General features: G+C 52.9%; 2 protein-coding genes across 4 annotated transcripts; both read right to left on the minus strand.

The window, feature by feature from the left end:
* Nucleotides 1-217: 217 nt before the first annotated feature.
* On the minus strand, nucleotides 218-5963 carry LOC116945872 (biogenesis of lysosome-related organelles complex 1 subunit 4-like). 2 transcript variants are annotated; one of them, XM_032960494.1, is made up of 5 exons: nucleotides 5824-5963; nucleotides 3522-3593; nucleotides 2898-2999; nucleotides 2218-2352; nucleotides 218-1086 (listed from the first exon to the last, which is right to left on the minus strand). In XM_032960494.1, the coding sequence occupies exons 1-5, from the start codon at nucleotides 5881-5883 to the stop codon at nucleotides 940-942; spliced, it is 516 nt and encodes a 171-aa protein (XP_032816385.1). In that variant the 5' UTR covers nucleotides 5884-5963; the 3' UTR covers nucleotides 218-939. The 2 variants fall into 2 exon arrangements, with proteins under 2 accessions (XP_032816385.1, XP_032816383.1); XM_032960492.1 differs by having other exon boundaries at nucleotides 218-1089.
* A 1375-nt stretch (nucleotides 5964-7338) lies between these two features.
* On the minus strand, nucleotides 7339-15826 carry LOC116945871 (neuronal acetylcholine receptor subunit alpha-10-like). 2 transcript variants are annotated; one of them, XM_032960490.2, is made up of 7 exons: nucleotides 15703-15826; nucleotides 13029-13174; nucleotides 12097-12251; nucleotides 10398-10578; nucleotides 10024-10179; nucleotides 9719-9914; nucleotides 7339-9551 (listed from the first exon to the last, which is right to left on the minus strand). In XM_032960490.2, exons 1-7 carry the CDS (start codon nucleotides 15770-15772, stop codon nucleotides 9037-9039), a joined length of 1419 nt encoding a protein of 472 aa, XP_032816381.1. In that variant the 5' UTR covers nucleotides 15773-15826; the 3' UTR covers nucleotides 7339-9036. The 2 variants fall into 2 exon arrangements, with proteins under 2 accessions (XP_032816381.1, XP_032816382.1); XM_032960491.2 differs by lacking the exon at nucleotides 13029-13174 and having other exon boundaries at nucleotides 7340-9551; nucleotides 15703-15777.
* Between the last annotated feature and the right edge of the window lie 910 nt (nucleotides 15827-16736).

Raw genomic sequence — 16736 nt, forward strand, 5'->3', positions numbered from 1 at the left:
TGGATTAAACAAATTTGCCAATCGCCTGGCTTGACAGGGTATGGCAGTACACTACGTGGATTGTCAATCTCACATGTACACATTGCAGGAGTTTGCCAAACGTCTCAATATAGGGCCAAAGACCTTGGGCAATATTTGGTGCTGGTTCTGGATACTTTAGCATTGGTCAGTGTTTTCCCTGCGCCTATGAATTATATCAAAAACTGCGCGTTACAAGTTTGTGTATTCATTGAATGTTTATTCCCGGTCATGCCATCATCCAGGCAACAGCAGCAGGGTTTTCTGTCAGCCCAACAGTAATCCCCATAACCCCTCATCAATGTGTTATTTTTTTACTATTTGTATTGGCTTGGGGCTCGTGCTTTACTAATATTTGCATGTACAGTATATGGCACGAAAATGCCTCTATCTCACATTGCCTTACACCACGTCTCATCTCAACATTAAAAGGGCACCCCCAGTGACAGCTGTCCCTGTGCATCACAAGGTGCCTCAGCACTTAGTCTGCCATTAGGGGCCGACGATTGCTGCGTGTATTGCCAATTGAGTTATTTACAGGTAATTTCTACTCGTTTTGAATGTCACGGGATCTCTTCACGCCCACTGTGAGAGAAGCAGATGGCACTTATTTTATTAATACACGGAGCAGCCTGCCGGATAAAAACCACGAACCCCTGAAAAAACGGTGAACTTGCTGCTGCTTTGGCCATGTCACTGCCCCTCTACTTTGTCAAAGTGCTCTTGCCAAAAATCTAAAGTGACCCAGCAATATATTTTTTCTCACACACTGGCAAGATCCAAAAAAATTAAAGCCAGTTTAGAATTTCCTTGTTTAAAGAAATACCGCTGGATAAATATTGGTCTGGAAAGCCCAGAGGTCGATAAAAAAATCATTTATGTGCAGATGCGGAAGAGTGGTTGACTGATTTCTCTAAAACTTCAGTTAGAATCCCGCATGTCGTTGAGTCCCAGATCCTCTGGCCAACAAGCAGCCTCCTGGGACTTGATGAAGTCTTCTGTGTGGAACACAGCAGGGATGCTGGGCGAGGAAGTTGGAGCTGAGGCCTCGTCAGGACCGGACGATTTCTGCTGGTATAGAAAAACGCAATGCATTTGGTAGACAAACCTATGTCCGACAGCTGCACTTGTTAAATTAAAGCATGAATTTTATAGATTTTTGGGTTAGGCCTCGTGATGATCTGGAAAAACTTGTTGCAAGATCTTCCACCACCCGACACAGCCAACGAATTAAAATGTCACGTGGCGAACAAGGGTTCAACACGTCAGTTTGTTTCATCTCACCGGTGAGTTGAACAATTCTCACATCCAAACGTAGACATTACATACGACTTTAGCCAATCAACTGTAGGGATGCATCCATTCAGTCACTTGTAAATCATATTGGCCGTGAAAACCTACGTGTAATCATATAAATTGTCACAAAAAAGCCAAACATAACGGAATTTGTATTTCACATCTGAATGTGACTATCTCAAGATATTGCAAAACAGACAAATGGTTAGTTGGGACGTTTCTCCAACTACTATTAGGGCCTCCAGTTAGTTGCATTCAAGATTCAGGTTTATTTTGTTTAACCAGGTGTAAACTCAAGAAACCAGAACTTTGCAAAAGTGTTCTAGGTCACCACAATAATAAAAGCAACAATATAAAAACAAGTACAACAATGATGCAAATAGAAATCAGCACAATATCAACAAATTAGAAATCAGAGAAAGCTAATAGATTCTGGAGCGTACAGCATGTGAAGGGGGTAGAGTGAAATGAAAGGGGAGAGGTAGGAGAGTGTGGAGGGGAGAATTGAGTTGAGAGTTAGAATGGATGGAAGGGAGTAGAGTGAGATTAGAATGTTGAAATTATTTCGCACCGTACATAGCCAACCGTGCTAATCGGAGGTGCAGAAGGAAAAGTTAAGAGCCCATGGAGTGGATGGGAGTGGAGTGAGATGAGAGGGGAGAGTTAGGCAGGGCAGAGTCAATGAAGGACCATCGGGACGGTGAGAGGGACCTTGTAGTTGACTCAGGATCGGATGAGGTTACCAGCAGAGGGACCCTGGGATTGTGGAGATGTGTGGGAAGACCTTGACAGTCCCTCCCCGAGTACGGGCAATGTCAATTACACCTCTATGGCCGTACGTGCGTGTGGAAGGTGCGAGGTGGGCACTGGGAGATTCTGATTCTGTTCGTCGAGGAGACGCACGCTGAGGAAGGAGGGCATGCTGATGGAGCGGAAGAACTTGGTCATGGAGTGCGGGAGGGAGCCTTGCTCCCGCTCGGCCGCGACGACAGCGTCCTCCATGGCCTGCACGTCCCTCCCCACGAGTCGCACAAATGCCTGCAGCAGATCCAACGCAGCTCTGCTTCTGCCTCTCGCTGCATTTGCTTACAAAGATCTCGATATCCAAGCCAGGCGCAGATCCACGGGAAGGGGGGGCTATGGGAGTGTGATTGGTTTTGGTATTTTTAAAAAATATATTTAACAGGGAGAATACAATGAATGTTGTTTTTATTAATCTATGGCCCTGCTTAAAATTCCTCACATTTTCAGGGCCACTCCCCCCACCTACTCCCTGGGAAGATTAAAAATCACCGATTGTTGAGCACCACTTCAGCATTCTGGCTGTTGTCAAATAGTCCTTTATTGTCAATGGCACAACTATCTGGTCAATAGGAAGTGAATGTTTTTTTATGGCTTTGTAAGCAACAGATTACAGCACTTTTTTTAAAGTAAACTCAATATGTTCTGAGTGCATGGCGGTTGTCCGAACCAGGTTTAGATAGTTGCCAGTGGACCGTTACGCTAAGCGGCGAGAGGACTGCACAGTAGGGTGCGGTGGTTACCCAGAGTTGCGCCCGTGAGGGACATGTCCCCGTGCTCACCTCCAGTTGATCAACCCGGTGGAAAATGGTGGTCATGGCAGCTGCTTGCTCCAGGATCTCGGGCAGGCTCGTAGACACAACCTGAGATGAATCTCTGCGCATCTGTACGGTGCAGCACACCCACGAATATTCCACTGTGAGGTCTTGACCAGGGACGTGCGGTCAGGGGAGGCAGGGGAAGCACAGCCTCACCTGGCATACGCCAATGAATACAAAATGAAGATTTTTCCACTGATCTGTTATATCAACTCTGTATGATTCCAATCCTTTTTATAGTCAAAATCGCCAAATTTGCGGAGCTCCGATGCAAATACAGGGAGACGAGAGGTGAGGCAGCGACGAGCTCAGCTTCCCCACTGATTGTGCAACCCTTCAGAAACTGGATGGAGCGCGGGCAATAAGCGCGTGCCTGTTACTATCTTTCTGTAATGATTGGAATCATACAGAAATGACATTTATAACACAGATCAGTGGAAAAAATATATTTTTTAAAAAATTCGTAACAGATATTTTCATTGGAGTATGACAGGTGAGGCTCTGCCTCCCCTGCCTCCCCTGTCCGCACGTCCCTGGTCTTGACCTTGGGGGTCGGGCATGAATGTTGCAGTGGTAACCAAAACTCACCATGTCCAGCATGCTGCAAAACTCCTCGAGGCGTGTCAGCATGGTGTCAATCGAGTGGTGCAGGTGAGCAGCCTGCACGGCACAACGCATTCTATTACTCCACGGAATACGATGTAAAGCAGTAGGGTTAGTGACCCGAGTACTCTGAAAGACTCCAGCCAGTCACTCGCTCACCGGCAGTCAGTCACATCCTAATGTCACTTCTATAGCTACTCTACCATGAAATTTTGATTTAAAGCTTTCGTGACTGCAGGGATTCATATTCTTGTTTTTTTCGGTAAAGTCACGTAGAAGGGAAACAATAAAATAATATTATTTTATTGTTACTCTACCATGGTGACGGTTCCCGTGAACATCAATAGTTGGTTCCTCCACCGATGTTGCGGACGAGGTCTTACAGGGTATTTAGTCTCATCCACATTGTGTTCAACCACCACACTGCAGGTCACAACTCACCCACTTACCACACTGCAGGTCACAACAACACACCCACTCACCACACTGCAGGTCATAACTTACTCACCCACTCACCACACTGCAGGTCACAACTTACTCACCCACTCACCACACTGCAGGTCACAACAACACACCCACTCACCACACTGCAGGTTATAACTCACCCACTCACCACACTGCAGGTCACAACAACTTACTCACCCACTCACCACACTGCAGGTCACAACTTACTCACCCACTCACCACACTGCAGGTCACGACAAGTTACCTACTCACCACACTGCAGGTCACAACTTACTCACCCACTCACAACACTGCAGGTCATTACAACTCACTCACCCACTCACCACACTGCAGGTCACAACTTACTCACCCACTCACCACACTGCAGGTCACGACAAGTTACCTACTCACCACACTGCAGGTCACAACTTACTCACCCACTAACCACACGGCAGGTCATTACAACTTACCCACTCACCAAACTGCAGGTCACAACTTACCCACTCACCACACTGCAGGTCATTACAGTGTACTTGCTAAGCTACTCACTCAGCCACCAACACTCTTGCTTCTTCCCTCCCATCGTCTCCATTCCTCAAGCGCTTGCTCAATTCAAGAGACGCTTTAACACATTTATAAACGACTGTGCTAGCGCTGTCTGTTGCTGCTCGCTTTTTAGCATTTGGGCCCCTGTGTTCAGCAAACGTTTTCAAATCGAAACGTGCTGCGAAGCGCCCTGGCTTCTGCTGCTGCTGGTGGTGGTGCTGCTGCTGCTGCTGGTGGTGGTGCTGCTGGTGGTGCTGCTGGTGGTGGTGCTGGTGGTGCTGCTGCTGGTGGTGGTGCTGCTGCTGCTGCTGGTGGTGGTGCTGCTGGTGGTGCTGCTGGTGGTGGTGCTGCTGCTGCTGCTGGTGGTGGTGCTGCTGGTGGTGCTGCTGGTGGTGGTGCTGGTGGTGCTGCTGCTGGTGGTGGTGCTGGTGGTGCTGCTGGTGGTGGTGCTGCTGCTGGTGGTGCTGCTGGTGGTGGTGCTGCTGGTGGTGGTGCTGCTGCTGGTGGTGCTGCTGGTGGTGCTACTTGTGGTGGTGCTGGTGGTGCTGCTGGTGGTGCTGCTGGTGGTGGTGCTGCTGCTGGTGGTGGTGCTGGTGGTGCTGCTGGTGGTGGTGCTGCTGCTGGTGGTACTGTTGGTGGTGCTGGTAGTGGTGCAGGTGGTGGTGGTGCTGCTGCTGGTGCTACTTGTGGTGGTGCTGCTGGTGCTGGTGGTGCTGCTGCTGGTGGTACTGTTGGTGGTGGTACTGTTGGTGGTGCAGGTGGTGGTGGTGCTGGTGCTTGTGGTGGTGCTGGTGGTGCTGCTGCTGGTGCTACTGTTGGTGGTGCTGGTGCAGGTGGTGGTGGTGCGGCGGCTGAGAAAGACATCCAGGGGGGTGGCGGGGGATCGCCTCCTCTCGTTGCCTGCCGCCCAGAACGAGCTCGGAGTCAAAAGCCACCCGTCCCTGCGAGCATCCCAGGCGGTGCTCTTTTCATGTTGACAATCCTCACGCGCAGATGGAAATTCCACATTGCTATGGTACGGGGGGGGAGGCGAGTCTATACATCGGACAACCAAAAATGTTGTTGGTGGTCAGTTTATTTACCTCCCCTGCCACCCTCACCCCCCCACCCGGCCCCCCTCGCCCCCCACCCGGCCCCCCTCGCCCCCCCCCCACCCGGCCCCCCTCGCCCCCCCCCACCCGGCCCCCCTCGCCCCCCCCCACCCGGCCCCCCTCGCCCCCCCCCACCCGGCCCCCCTCGCCCCCCCCCCCTGCCCTCTCGCCTCCCCCCCCCATCAATCACCCCCCCCCCTCCTCGCCTCTCCGTGCGTCTCCACCGCAAGCGCCTCTCCGAATCCCCGCGCGGCGCGCTCCGCCATGGCGAGCGGCTCACGTGACCCGGCACGCCAGCACCCCCCACCCCACCACGCGGCGCGTCACGTCTCCGCCGCCCAATCAGAAATCGCGGTGGCTCCGGTGAGGGCGCGGTCACGGGCGGGACGCTGGAGACGTGGTCACGTGCGCGCGAGAGTCGCGACGACGTAACGAGTGGCGCCGGAAGCGCACGTGACCCGGACACCTCTTCACTCTACACAACTGCACCTCTGCACTCTACACCACTGCACCTCTTCACTCTACACCACTACACCTCTTCACTCCTCACCACTGCACATCTTCACTCTAAACCACTGCACCTCTTCACTCTACACCACTGCACCTCTTCACTCTACACCACTGCACCTCTTCACTCTACACCACTGCACTTCTTCACTCTACACCACTACACCTCTTCACTCCTCACCACTGCACCTCTTCACTCTACACCACTGCACCTCTTCACTCTACACCACTGCACCTCTTCACTCTACACCACTGCACCTCTTCACTCTACACCACTGCACCTCTTCACTCTACACCACTGCACCTCTTCACTCTACACCACTGCACCTCTTCACTCTACACCACTGCACCTCTTCACTCCTCACCACTGCACCTCTTCACTCTACACCACTGCACCTCTTCACTCTACACCACTGCACCTCTTCACTCTACACCACTGCACCTCTTCACTCTACACCACTGCACCTCTTCACTCTACACCACTGCACCTCTTCACTCTACACCATTGCACCTCTTCACTCTACACCACTGCAACTCTTCACTCTACACCACTGCACCTCTTCACTCTACACCACTGCACCTCTTCACTCTACACCACTGCACCTCTTCACTCTACACCACCGCACCTCTTCACTCTGCACCACTGCACCTCTTCACTCTACACCACTGCACCTCTTCACTCTACCCCACTGCACCTCTTCACTCTACACCACTGCACCTCTTCACTCTACACCACTGCACCTCTTCACTCTACACCATTGCACCTCTTCACTCTTCACCACTGCAACTCTTCACTCTACACCATTGCACCTCTTCACTCTTCACCACTGCACCTCTTCACTCTACACCACTGCACCTCTTCACTCTACAGCACTGCACCTCTTCACTCTTCACCACTGCACCTCTTCACCACTGCACCTCTTCACTCTACACCACTGCACCTCTTCACTCTACACTGCACCTCTTCACTCTACACCACTGCACCTCTTCACTCTACACCACTGCACCTCCCCACTCTACACCACTGCACCTCTTCACTCTACACCACTGCACCTCTTCACTATTCACCACTGCACCTCATCACTCTTCACTGCACCTCTTCACCACTGCACCTCTTCACTCTACACCACTGCACATCGGCGCAGTAGCTCTCGCTGCACTGTGCCTCTATACCTGGGATCGTCATTTAAATCGCGGAATGCTTTTTGGGAAACTGAACTTCGTGATGAAAAATGACGCACAATGTCCCTAACAAGAAATATTCAATCGGAGCGCAATTTTAACTGCTATGGCGACACGTGGATCAAAAACACGGTCGTCCTAGAACGTGGAAGAAAGGTGTGCAAAAGAAGCATGGATAGATGCACGCACACTTGGCATTACATTGAGTGGGAAATTAGAAACTTCGTTGCCGTAAGCCGTTTGGTATCTTGGGCCCCAGGATGGGAGTCTCATTTGCAAGAGGGACCTGGGGTCACCGATCTGATAAAAGCGATTCCCTCGATAATGTTTGGTGCTGGCTGTCCGTGCCAGTGCTGTTGCAATGGCTTCAGGTGCAAACGCGTTCGTTGCAGTGGCGGCTCCTTGACAATGTTTGGAGGGGGCAGAGCGGCGCGATGGGGCAGGCAGGGTACGGGGGTGAGGGCCTCAGTGCAGCGGTTCCAGCTTCCACGAGGTCGCTCAACCCTCGCCCGGAGGATGATCCATGACACGAGGGAAATGATTTGCATTTATTGGGCGCTCGCTTAAAATGACCCAGCGTCTCAAGGCGCGTTACATCGCATCTCATCTCGATCATTCCAATGTCCCAGCTCTCTTCTTTGTGTAGCCTAGGGCATTGCTTCTAAACCTTGTTCACTCCCCGCCACTCACGCTCACCGTCAAGACTGATTTCTCGTTGTGGAACGCCGAACCAACAAACGCACCACTGTGGGCCCTGTATCCATCAGTGGATTGATTACAGCTGATAATGATGGTGTGTGTGTGTGTGCGGACGTTTCTTTCTCAAGTGACACGCCGCTTCGGACGGACTTTGTGCCGTCATGGAAATGTGGAATGTCGCGTCATGTGTGTGTGGATCTCCCCTCGATCACCGCATGTTCCCAGACACGCGACTCCCGGGTTTAATCTCGCACCCGGGGTGGGGGGTCTGGGGGGGGGGGCACCCAGCTCAGACAACTCGCGGAGTGGAGTCGTGTGTTCAGTGTGTGTGTGTCTGTCAGTCTGTGCGCGTGTGTGTCTTTGTTTAATTGGTGGTTGTTAGGATGGCCGTCTATTCACGGTTTCATTTCAGTGGCTGTGTGTCTGTCTAATTGTATAGATCTGTGTCTATGTGTCTGATAATTGTTTAATTAAAATGTTTAACACGTAGGCTTTCGCGACCAATATCATCCATAATAGAGTGTTTTTTAGGGTAGATCCAAAAAAAGAAACCTCTTATGGATAATTTAACTGTCTTAATTTTTTTAATTTCAACGTGCCTCCGTTTCATTGTTTTACGTTCATGTCTGTAGTGTTTGTTTCATTGTCTGTGCCTGCCGATCAATTCTAAATACCGTGGCACATCTGGGATTGTTCTGCAGCATACCGGTTGCGAAGCATTGGCATAGGGGACCCTTGATGACAGCTGTCTGTGTGGTACAAGGTAAAGCAGTTGCTCGCTGTTATTCCAATTAAGTTTTATTTTAAAATAATTTAGCAATATTGGTAAATTTCACGATGATGCCGGCACACATGGCCTACTCTTTTTCGAATTACGTCACAGCATCTGTGACGTCCACCGTGATGCAAATCACCACGTCGCCATTTCCGTGGCACATTGCCTGGGCATCGTGATTGCGGCGTAGAACTCGAGACGAGGAATCCTGGACCAGATTACTCCCCCTGCCCCTAACCCCGTTCCTGTGACCGCCTCACATGGCCTTGCCAGCGATGAGCAGGCTCATACAGAAGACGAGCAGGAAGAAGATCCACATGAACACGCGGTCCATCACCTTGGCCACCTTCTTCCACTCGCTGCTCAGCTCGTGCGCGGCGCGCGCCTCGCGCACGAACGCCGCGATAGAGGCCACGTCCCTGGCCACGCGTCCCCCCCGCGGGCCCGCGCAGCAACAGCAGCAGCAGCAACGGCGGCAGCGGCCGGCGGCGGTGGTGGCGGCGTCGAGGGGTCCCGGCGCCTCGTCCTCCCACTCCTTGGTGTCGAGCGGTGTCGCGGCGGTGGCCGGGGTGGCGGCGCGCAGCCGCGCCGTGCGGCAGTTCTCCCCGACCTCGTAGACGAAGAAGGCTCGCGCCAGGTAGTGCAGCACAAGCACGCGTGCCCACGCGGGCACGGGCCGCGCCTCGGGCCCGCAGTGGTGCATGTTCATCACGAAGATGGTGAGCGCCGTGGAGGCCGTGATCATGCTCATAGTGGCGATGTAGTATTTGCCTGCGAGGAATAGGAGAGGCGCACGCGACCGAGCCGTCAGCAGCGGCGGCGGCAGCGGCGTGAGCGCCGTCACATGGCAAAGCGACACACCCGCCGCTCCTCCGTCTAACACCCATGCGCTCTTGGCACGTCTCGCGAGGTGCAGGCTGATCGCGGCTCGTCCTTACCGATGAGCGGCATGTTCTCAGACGGTGGCATGCTCTCGGCCACCAGCAGCTGGAAGACGGTGAGCGCCAGCAGCACAGTGACACCCAGCGACACCTTCTCGCCTGAGTCGGCGGGTAGGTAGAAACCCAAGGGTGCCAGGAAGGAGATCATGAGGCACGGGAGGAGGAGGTTGAAGATGTAGAATGAAGAACGTCGCTAGAAGAGAGAAGCGCACGAGTTCAGTCTCTTGAAACGAGTGGCAGCAGGGGGCAGTGGATATACCGGTGGAAGCGTTGCAGGACATGATAGTGTGGGTGATGGACACCTTGAGTGTGATGGTGTAGGTGATGTCGGGGTACGGCTCCGAGCAACATCCGTACACGATGACGTTGCGCCGTGCAGCCATGCCCAGGATCTCCCATTCGACGTTTGCGACAAAGTCCTTCAGCTCGGCGTTGTCTGGGCCTGGGAAGATGTCCACCTGCACGCGCGGCCGTGGGAAGAAGCCGCCCTCGTATTGTGACCCAACTGCTATCACGCGGCTGCGGTGGCGGGGGGGTGCTCAACCAGATCGCCCGTGACCAGGAAACGACGATTCGCGACCGTGAATTTAGGATCGATTTACCAGTTCCTTCGGGGGATGGGCCGTAATGCAGAACAAGAGACGACGGCGGCGTCGCATGTCCTCCGTGCGCTCACCTGGTGCCCATTGTAGGTCCACGAGCCGAACGTCAGGTGGCACTGCTGCGCATCGAACGGGAAATAGGAGACGTCCACGCCGCACGAGCTCCTGGTGATGGACGGCTGATCCCACGTGATGTCGCCCGTGTGCCGCAGGACCACGTTGGTCTCCATGGAGCGCGTGAACTCATCGTCGGCACTGCAGGGGGGTGGAGAGTGTGGGCGGGTGGGGAGTCGCTCAACCTCCGCCTCCTCGTTTGGCGGAAGGCTGCTCCTGGTCGCGATCGGCGATGCGGAGAGAGTCATCTCTGTGGAACGTGCCTGACGGCGCAGTTGGCCGTTTTAACAGCAGGGTGGCAGCGCAGTGGTGACACTCGTGCCTTATGGCGAGAAGACCATGGGTTCAATACCCGATCGGGCACATCTCTGATGTGGAGTTTTTTTTCTCAACCATTTTCTGCGTGGGTTTGCTCTGGGTCCTCCAGTTCCCTGGCATAGCTAAAAAGAACACACCCAATGTAACGTACTGTCCAAACATCCCAATGCTAAAAATGCACTTTAAAGTTACTCAATTGTGATTACACGAGGCAACGTCCCCTACTGTGGGAACTTGGCAGGACCCTCCTAAAAACGAGTGTTGAGAATCAGTGAGGCTTTCTTGGGTAAACAAGCATAATAAATATGATACATTAGACTCAGCGTATAAAGAGGTGAAGTATTGGCGCGTGAATTATAATATGATGGTGATACAAAGGCCCGTTTGCTTCCAAGATGTATTATTGCTCGTGAGATGAAACCCAACAAAAGACATTTCTACTAAAGCAGAAAATTATCCCCTACGTACCCAATAACAGAGTTGGGGCAAGTGCTATTTGCGAGTAGCACCACTAAAGACTGGCATAGCACACCTGGGGGTGGATAGCCAGCACAACACCCGGCTGCCTTTGAATTCTGAGTGGCGATGTTTACACACAGCACCAGGTACTCAATTGAGGCCCAGGATCGGTTCAGATAATCGTCACTGGTGTTAACCGTGAGCGGGAATTGAACTCGGGTTGCTGCGTCGGTAGCGCACTGCGCTAACCACTGCATCACCGTTTCCCATAATAGAACAATACACCGAATCACCCTAAACCAATAACTCATCCACTCATTCACTTTATGCTTAATTCCTATCAATGCGCAACCTTGGTATTTCCTCTCAAGCTCTAGTCATAAGCATCCTCAGTTCAAAAAAGTGTTAACTCTTAACAAAACGATCACAACTTTTAATCGCGCTGCTTGGTGCTGGCTGCCTTTCGGACCTGAGGGCACGTGGTCGGCAACTGGGTTTAAACAATTGGGAATATTCAAGAGTAACTCGAGTGCCACCAGCGTGCCTGGTGCCGAGCAACTCTAGCGCGCCACGTGAATAATGGATGCCTCCTCATTGCCTCCGGATGGCGAGTGAATGGCGTGAGTTGAGCCTCGGGAGTGAGCGGACCGCATCGGGTGGTGCGGGGGGACTCGACCCAGTTGTTGCGTGGGTCGGTTCCGCTCACTCGATCGTCACTGGAGCGATTGGCTGCGCCCCAGCGGCGTGCGTTGTGCACGAGGGCACGCGTGCTGCACCTGGGTGGGGTGAGCGCGGGGTGATGTGCGCGTGGGGTGCCAGTGCTCGTCGGTGGAGTGGTTGCTGCGTAGTTGCTGCTGCTGCTGGTGCATGCATGGTGGGTACTTGTTGTAGAGCACGATGTCTGGTTTCCACACGAGGCTGCTGGGGATCCTCAGCGTGTCGAGACCATCGTACTGCTCCCGGTCCCAGCTCAAGTAGGCATCTCTCCACATCTGTCGCACCCAGAGGTACGCGGCCAGGATCTGGTTGCGTTCGTCCTGTCGCGCAGCGGAGTGGCGGCAGGGTTACGTGTATAGGTGAAGGATGTCTAATGGGGAGCAGTAGCATAGCAGTTTGCGCGCTGCCCTATATGAACCCGGCAACCTGAGTAGGATTCCCACTCACGTCCACCTCCCGTACCAAAATCTGAACCATTACTGGGACTTCCTGTACTTGTAGGTCCACTCAGCCTCATGTGAATACCTGGTGCGATGTGTAAACGTCGCCACTGGGGAGACAGGCTTGAATCGGGCGTGGTGCTGGCTACCAACCCCCACGTGTGCCGTGCCGGCCTTCAAAGTGCTCGCTCACAGCACTTGTCCCACCAGTCTGCTTCGGCTATACTGCGGATCTTTGGCTTTGACTACACGCAAAAAAACTAGGATGGTCAAATGACAACCGGCAAACCGGTAACCGTTTCCAGAATCGATTACAGGTCTGAAAGTCAGGAATCGCACGGCGACCTAAGTACACTTGCCTTCGTTTCTCAAAAGGTAAAGGTGAAGTCCTGCAATTCCGTGCGCACGCCACTGCTGGGGGAAGAGCCTCCACTAGAGGGAGCTCTTTATTCGCCCACCCACTCCCCACTTGCCCACTCACCCACCCGCCCACCTGCCCACTCCTCACTCGCTCACCTGTCCACCCACCCACTCGCTCACCTGCTCACCCACCCACTTCTCACTCGCCCACTCACCCACCCGCCCACCCACTCCTCACTCATCCACCCGCCCACACACCCACTCCTCACTCGCCCGCCTGCCCACACACTCGCTCACCATGTCGATGATCTGGGAGAGCGTAATCTGAAGCGTCACGTTGAGCGCGCTGTTGGTGTCGCTCACGGGCCGCACGGCGCTCGAGTAATTCTCAAAGAGCGCGCGGAGCAAAGCGTGAGCGAAGCGCCCATCGGCACCGCGAGCTCCTGCACGGGGGACACGGGGCGGCGTGCACACACCAACATTCCCCACTAAATGGCGGTGACGTTACCACGGCGCTTGTGCCAGGCTAGGTGCACTTTGAGGCCGCGTGAAGGCTCGCTGGCAGATCACGGGACAGACCCAGGTGCCGTGGCGTGCACGCACCCCCATACGCACCATCACACACATTGTTGTGAGTTTCGCTTCTCTGTTTTTGGAGGGCGACTGCTTCTAACTGCCCAGTAGCGTCTTTCACGAGCCTCCATAAAGGCCGATCTTGACACCGCTCTTATCAATTACAGTATGGGCAAGTCCATACTCTTATGGGCTAGTCCGTTCAGCTCTACACCCTCTCGGTACCACATCAGCCGATCTCTTCTCTATCCCATGCCCCACCTGTTTAGCCCCATCTATTCGGCCAAACAAGGTGATTGGGCATGCGGTGCCCCCATGGTGTTTCAGAACGAGGTGGTCCTCTATATATGCCATATTGTGTCCATTTGCTACAGCAAAGGTGTAGGGAAATTCAACAGGACCTATAGCTCTGCTTATTGACCTGGTCAACGTCTATTCTTCGTGCTTTCAGGGTCGTTGACCCTAAGCTCAGAATCCTTGACCTTGATGATGGTGGGCGGGCCCAGGTAAAGCTGTGTGGTTGGGAGTCATAACTATTTTCTGTTGTTCTTGGGATGCAACAGGGATATCCTCTGGTTCCTACTTTTTACATATTTATGACCACGTAGTTAAATAACATTTCCATGGCTGTAAAAATGGAATTTATATTTGATACCGCGACAATAAGAGACTGATCGATGCCCAGTAAATCATGTTAAGTATGCCAATGACCTGGTAATTGCTACTCTGAGAAGGAGTTTAAGACTCCACTGCTGTACCTGAAACGTGCCACAAAAAGGTGGGGCCTTATCATCAGCCCTATAAAAATAAAGCACCTGTATGGTTATTTTGTATCATCAAACACTCCACCCCCTCAACTCCCAATGAATGATTGGGGCAGTTGTGCAGAGAGTGGAGAAGCTCCCATACCTAGGTAGTCTGCTTTTGACTAGTTCCGGCTTGGCAGTTGAAGTCTCAGTCGAGCGGCATTATCTTTTCATCAGCTGCGTAACGCTATGCGAAAGCTACCTGGTCTGTCGATCCATACGAAGCTCCAGGTGTTCGCGGTCACAGTTATGCTCTCTCTTCTCTATTCTTGCGAAGCGTGGACCCCTCTAATAGAACATCTTCGCCGGTTTGACATGTTAAGGCTGACCTGCCTACGAGTCATTCCTGGTTCAACCGGGCTGGATTGAGTGAGGAGCTCACAGATCCTTGAAAGATCTGGACATGGTCCCATTAGTGGGCTCTTCCAGCAGGCGAGGCTGCGTTGGCTGGGTCATGTAGCCCACATGCCCAGCCACCGCATGTCCGCATACACACCTGCACGCATTCCCTGCACACACCTGTATACACCTGTATACTCGAGTATAACACAAGGCCGTAGCCATGGAGTCAACATTGGGGGGACCAAATCTTCTAGGGTGTCTGGGGGTCCCAACCCAAAAAAATATCTAAATTTGAAAACTCATTTCCTGCCTAAAATATTATAAAATTCACTAACACATGGGATTGGTTTAATTATTTATTTTTTACAATAATGTCTAATAGTGTATTGTATTACAATGCTCTGTTTTTTTCTTTTTTTTTTACCATTTCTTGTTTCATTGTATGTAATGGCAGAGATTAGGGATTAATTACGTACAACCATAACCACAATCATATCAACAGAAATCTATGATTTATATGAAGACAAGTCCAGATATTGTGGCCAAGGTTTAAGCAAAGTGTTGTTTTTATTTACATAGCATAGAAATATATTGGGGGGGACATTTTTAGCATATTTGAATATTGGGGGGGATATGTGTGCATATGTATACACATATGCACACGTGCACACGTGCACACCTGCACACGTGCACACCTGCACACCTGCACACCTGCACACCTGCACACCTGCACACCTGCACACCTGCACACCTGCACACCTGCACACGAGAAAGATCCCCCGTATAGCCTAAACAGACTGTTGGGGCAAGTGCTGAAGGTCGGCACAGCACCACGCCCGGCTGCCTTTGTCTCCCTCGTGGCGATGTTTACACATCGGCACTAGGTAATAATTTTAAGCTGAGTCGACCTAGGGGAGGCCCAGGACCGGTTCAAATAATCGTAACTGGTGTTGGCCGTGAGCGGGAATCGAACCCGGGTCGCCAGCTTCAGTAGCGCAGCGCACTAACCGCTACACCACCGCTCCGCATACCCGCACCTGCACGCACCTGCACGCACCTGCACGCACCTGCACGCACCTGCACGCACCTGCACGCACCTGCACGCACCTGCACGCACCTGCACGCACCTGCACGCACCTGCACGCACCTGCACGCACCTGCACGCACCTGCACGCACCTGCACGGACATTACACGAGTTTGTACCGACGCGGTCGGGTCGTGTGGTGCCGCCGCACACAGCGCGATGTACCCAACGGGAGAGCGGACACGAGGAGGAGGCACGTGGCGAGCAGAGCGGCGAGAGGCGGCTGCGGCTCCATCGAGGCGAGCTTCAGCGAGTCGCGCGGCGGCAGAGGGGAGGGGGTAGTGCGGAGGCGAGGGGGGTGCGGAGGGGGTTCTGGGGGGATGCGGAGGGGGGGTCTGGGGGTATGAAGGAGGTCTCGGGCGATGCGGAGGGGGGTCTTGGGGGATGCAGAGGGGAGGGGGTCCAGGGAGCTGGTGACGCACGCTTGTAAGGCAGCACTGGAGGCGAGGGTTGGTGGATTGGAGAGAGAAATGTTTGCGAGACTCTCTTACCGTAGGCATCAAGGTGCCATAACCCTGGCTTGCCGGCAGAATGCAGTGCAGTGTCTGTCCCTGTTGTACGGGATTGAGCGTTTCCCCCTCGCACGTGTGATTTTTCCCCGGGTGCTCCGGTTTTCTCCCACGTATAAAACACTCATTGGCCGAAAACGTATTAATACAGTACGTATATAAGTGCAGAGCGAATGTTGGCAGCCTTCCAAGCTTGTCTGTGGTTCATCAGCCATTGTGTACCACGAATGATGCTGCATACAAAACGAATCATTTCGCTGAGATAAGTCCCTAACACTCTTTCATCGAGGACTTCGAAGGCAGACTTCTCAGTCTGCTTCCCTTTCCCAACCACCCAACGCTTGTGCCCTCTCCTAAAACTCCCACTGCCCAAACCCACCACCACTTTGGGGCCGTCCATAAATGACGTCACGCTATTTTGGACGATTTTTTGACCCCCCCCTTCGTCACACGACGTCACAAAAAGTCAGACCCCCCTCAAATATGACGTCACAAAGCTCTGCCCCCCCCCCCCAAAAATAAAACATGCTTCAAATCGCTTTAAACTATTGTCATTGTAGTGCGTATTTAATGTGGCGCTGCACTCTGATGTTGTAGGAGAAAACATTTATTAAAAAGTCTATTTAATTAAGTAAAACGTGTTGTCTACATTTCTTTAAAGTTGCGCATGTTGATGTGACGTCACATTTC

Source organism: Petromyzon marinus, chromosome 25, assembly GCF_048934315.1.
Source record: "Petromyzon marinus isolate PM22_M1 ecotype Great Lakes invasive population chromosome 25, UKy_Petmar_22M1.pri1.0, whole genome shotgun sequence".
Taxonomy (NCBI): domain Eukaryota; kingdom Metazoa; phylum Chordata; class Hyperoartia; order Petromyzontiformes; family Petromyzontidae; genus Petromyzon; species Petromyzon marinus.

Bases quoted from the DNA above. Each gene is read 5' to 3' on its own strand.
- LOC116945872 (XM_032960492.1), bottom strand. From the start codon at position 5,883: ATGGCGGAGCGCGCCGCGCGGGGATTCGGAGAGGCGCTTGCGGTGGAG. The intron at 3,594-5,823 runs GCGAGGAGGGGG...TGTGCCGTGCAG, and splicing joins CGGTGGAGACGCACGGAGAG to GCTGCTCACCTGCACCACTC. The intron at 1,090-2,217 runs GTGCGTCTCCTC...TTTCTATACCAG, and splicing joins GCATGCCCTCCTTCCTCAGC to CAGAAATCGTCCGGTCCTGA.
- LOC116945871 (XM_032960490.2), bottom strand. From the start codon at position 15,772: ATGGAGCCGCAGCCGCCTCTCGCCGCTCTGCTCGCCACGTGCCTCCTC. The intron at 10,579-12,096 runs GTACCCACCATG...ACCCCCCTGCAG, and splicing joins GACATCGTGCTCTACAACAA to TGCCGACGATGAGTTCACGC. The intron at 9,552-9,718 runs GTAAGGACGAGC...TATTCCTCGCAG, and splicing joins TGAGAACATGCCGCTCATCG to GCAAATACTACATCGCCACT.